We start from the raw sequence: 3,672 nt of genomic DNA on the forward strand, positions 1-3,672 counted from the left end.
CTTCACCTGCACAAACAGGAGCAATTTCCTATTGCAGATCTCCAGGCGCTTCCGTGAGACTTCTGATTTTCGGAGCTGGCTGTCCGCCAGGGACAACTGTCTTTTCAGTTCCAGGATGTCCTCCTGAGACGGGGACGGAAGAAAAAGAGAAAGGTGATGATGACACTCCAGCCTTGGTTTTTGGAAACATCAATTTATGACATTGGCTACCAGCAGAAAACCACTGACCCTTTGGAGTGGATGGTAGAAATTACACAGATTATAACAGGGACCCAGAGATCATGCTGGCCTTGTGAGTCATGCACAACAAACAACGTATGTGCTATCTTCATTTTCTCCTTTATAAGTAGAAGTGGGGGGGAACCAACAGCAGAAGGGTCGGGAGGGTTGTGGGTTTTTTTTTCCCAGGCTGAGGGGGTTGCGTTACCTCTATTTCAGAGACGTGTTTTGCTTTCTTCCCCGCCAACTGCATCTTCAGTTCTGCAATTTCAGCTTCCAGCAAGTGGATCACTTCCTTGTAGTCCTGCTCCGCGCTGTGAGCCTGTCTCTGCACGACCTCTGCCATCTGCAGCTTGCTGTGCAGCGTCCGGTTCTCGGAGAGGAAGCCCAGGGCTTTCTGGAAGCAGCGAGAAGTTCTGCTCAGTGCACCACATCCCCCTCAGCCGCCGACCCCCAAAACCACCCCGAGGCCCCCAGCAGTCTCTCCGCTAACCTGGTTCAGTCTCTGAAGCTCATCTTCCATTGACTTCTTGCTGTTCTCCACCTCTTTCAGGAGAGACTAGAGAAAATATTTTCACCGGATTAGAAGCAAGAAGCGATAGGACGTTCTCTAGAAGGTACCCTGGTTTTGTAGCCCCTTCCCACAGGAATAATATTTTACAACAGCAGTCGTGTGCGCTGTCCCCCACCACGCAGTGCTTTTTGGGCCGCGACCTGCAGTGCCCGCAGAAATCCACCCGCACACGGCCATGGTGCTAACAGCCATGCCGGCAACCTGCAGCGCGGTCAGCGTGGCAGGACAGGCGGTGCTTCTGTTATTCATAGACTTGAATTATTTGCGAGATGCTTTTCTTTTTTTTTTTTTTTTTTGGGGCGTTTTTAAATGCATTTAGTCACCGCTAAAAAGGGACTGTCCGCTTTCAGGATAAATCAGTTTTCATTCGAGGTTGAGAGCAAGAAAGGGGCAATTAAGGAGAGCAGAGGGTGAGAGTCTCCTCTGTAACGAGGAAGGCACAGAATGCAAACTGGTGACTTCTTAGGAGCGACAGGCTACACCATTACCCTCGTGTAGGACTACAGCGAGCTACAGCAGAAGGCACCAGCCAAAAAAACCTGCTCCGAGGAGAGGCTTCACCTTTAGCCTTCGGACTTCTTGCCGTAGATCCATCATTTCCAGCTGCAGCTGCTCCAGCTCCTCGTTGCTGTTACAGCTGAGAGAGTCGAAGGTCTGCAAAGGCAGAGGGACACACAGCATCACGCGCCGCTCGTGCTTTACCGAAAGTGCGGGGCAATACGGCCCGCGTGTTGTCTTCCATACCCAGAATAACGATGAATCAAAATCACTTTGAAAAGGAGTCCGTGTTTTTATGCAACAGATCAAAAGGCACGCTAAATAAATCAGCCGCAGGGTTTTTTTTTTCACCCCATGGGATTTCATTCACTGATCCCTGACATAGCTGGAATAGCTGTGCTACAGTGGATTTTATTTTCACGAAGCAGGCAAAGTTAGTTGGAATTGGTTAATTTTGGCTAATTTTCCTTCTGCATCACTGTCGGGCTGCTTCCTTCTTATAACCCCATAAATATTGCTATTTCCTTATTAAAAATGAGAAGTGTGAAGGCTTTTCTAGATTTTCCTATAATCAAAATGATTAATGCATACTTCTGCCTTCTCTTTATAACTCTAGAACCACCTGAAAAGGATAATTTAGCTTTTCCCATCTGAGAATTTCATGGATTTCATGTAGAAGATTGATGGATTCAATGTAAGAGAGCGTTGGACTGACTGACCAGAGAGTGAAAAGCCGACGTATCCAGCAAACTGGCCACTTCACGCTGCGTGAAGAGCATGGAGCTGGAATCCAGACCAGCCTCATCCAGCTCCTCCTGCATCAGATCCCTGAGTGCTTGGAGAAGATCTGCAAGAAAGAATTAGTTTTTACCAGCCTAAAAGAGGAAAGCGCCGTGTGTTAGGAGAAAACGCCACCGATTTTGGGGACATCCACTGAGCGGGTTTAGAAATGGCAAACAATCTTCTCTAACAAATCCCGGGTTCTTCGGCAATCCCATCGAGCTTAAATAAATTGTTGACAATCTTTACCAGACTTTTGTTTATTATCCAATTGAAAAAAAAATTAAACTTTTAAAAACCAGAAATCCTCAGATATTTTCTCAGTGGCGTTTTCACAATTGCAGTTCTCAGAGTTTTAAAATTTTAAGCCAAAACCCACATTTCTCTGACCAGAAGGCACCTGCCTGCCTGGTGGCATTGCTCATGTTGCTGATTTAAACACAGAACAACTCAATGACTTCAGCGCTTGGAAAAGGTGTTAAATTAACAAATCTGAAAAAAGTCAGGTTTGCTTTGCTTTTGGGTACGGAGGAAATGGGCCGTGTGGGACAGACGGGATCCGGCGCAGCGCAGGGGAGATGGCACCGGTGTCCCAGCCCCTCTGGTCCTCAGCTTGGGGCTGCAGCGGGAACCGGAGCCTTTACCACAAGAGCAGCATCTTCGCCGCCGGCATGTTCGCCCGATACCCCTAATCAACCTTATTTCTGTTGCCACAAACTACGAAGCCGGTCGCTCTTAGGAGAGCTGCACGGTTCTGTATCCCATCGCTCGCTCTGCACAAAACCGTCCCTCCGAGAGGCGTTGTGCTTTGCAAGCCTGTCCTGTCTGGTGGGGAGGTTGCTGATGACTTTGAATTTTTGCGAAAAAACCTGTGGAGAACAGTCCCTGCAGGCCAGATAGACTCTGGCAGGTCACAGAAAGCAGAGCAGGCTTTTATTTTCCGCGTGTCCTCTGGCCAGCTCTTGCTTGGCAAGCTGGGGGTTAAGGAAAGCGAGCCCCCACACTGACTTTCTTATATTTTCATTTTACATATGCTTCTAACCAAACACCTTTTGTATTTGTGACTTTTCTTAGCTGTTTTGAGTCTACATCAATACCCAGGGCAGGTGTCTTACTGGCCACCTTTCAGCAGATGCCCCTCTCTCAGCCTCCAGCAAAGCTACACAAGAATGAAAAAGCCCGTCGGGCGCAGAGCTGCCCGCTCACCTCCGTAGGCCACCGTCCCCTGCGAGTCTGTGGTCAAGCTTTGCCGTAACTGCCTCTTCTTCTCCTCGGTCACATCCAGACCAAGATACTGCAGAACCTTGAGCAGAAACAATGAGCCTTTAAAAAGAAAAATACTGGGAAAAGCAACTCTGATGTAGGTTCTGGGCAGACAGTCGGTGCTGGGTTTCTCCTGGAAGTGGCTCTCCAGGCGGCATCTCCCAAAGGAGCAGGCTCGGGCAGGATTTCTAGTCCTTCCTTTCCTACACTTGTACAGAAATGCCTGTTCCTGAAGACAGGGACACGTTTGCATCCCTCCGAGAACATTTTATACAGACTGCAAACAGCTTTGCAGCTATGACAAATTGTCAGGAGCTTTACCAAAAGTCATTGGAGCT

At 48.4% G+C, this 3,672-nt stretch overlaps 1 protein-coding gene across 1 annotated transcript in view; it reads right to left on the reverse strand.

The window, feature by feature from the left end:
* LOC104292216 (syntaxin-binding protein 4-like) overlaps positions 1-3,672 on the reverse strand; it is a 35,844-nt gene that overhangs the window by 2,987 nt on the left and 29,185 nt on the right. The window contains exons 11-16 of the mRNA XM_009891553.1: positions 3,278-3,374; positions 2,011-2,138; positions 1,355-1,447; positions 713-778; positions 428-616; positions 7-123 (exon numbers count right to left, since the gene is read on the reverse strand). Of these exons, the coding sequence (XP_009889855.1) occupies positions 7-123; positions 428-616; positions 713-778; positions 1,355-1,447; positions 2,011-2,138; positions 3,278-3,374 (690 nt within the window). The remainder of the gene's footprint in view (positions 1-6; positions 124-427; positions 617-712; positions 779-1,354; positions 1,448-2,010; positions 2,139-3,277; positions 3,375-3,672) is intronic.

The sequence above is a fragment of the Charadrius vociferus genome, unplaced genomic scaffold (assembly GCF_000708025.1).
Source record: "Charadrius vociferus isolate BGI_N301 unplaced genomic scaffold, ASM70802v2 scaffold619, whole genome shotgun sequence".
Lineage (NCBI taxonomy): Eukaryota > Metazoa > Chordata > Aves > Charadriiformes > Charadriidae > Charadrius > Charadrius vociferus.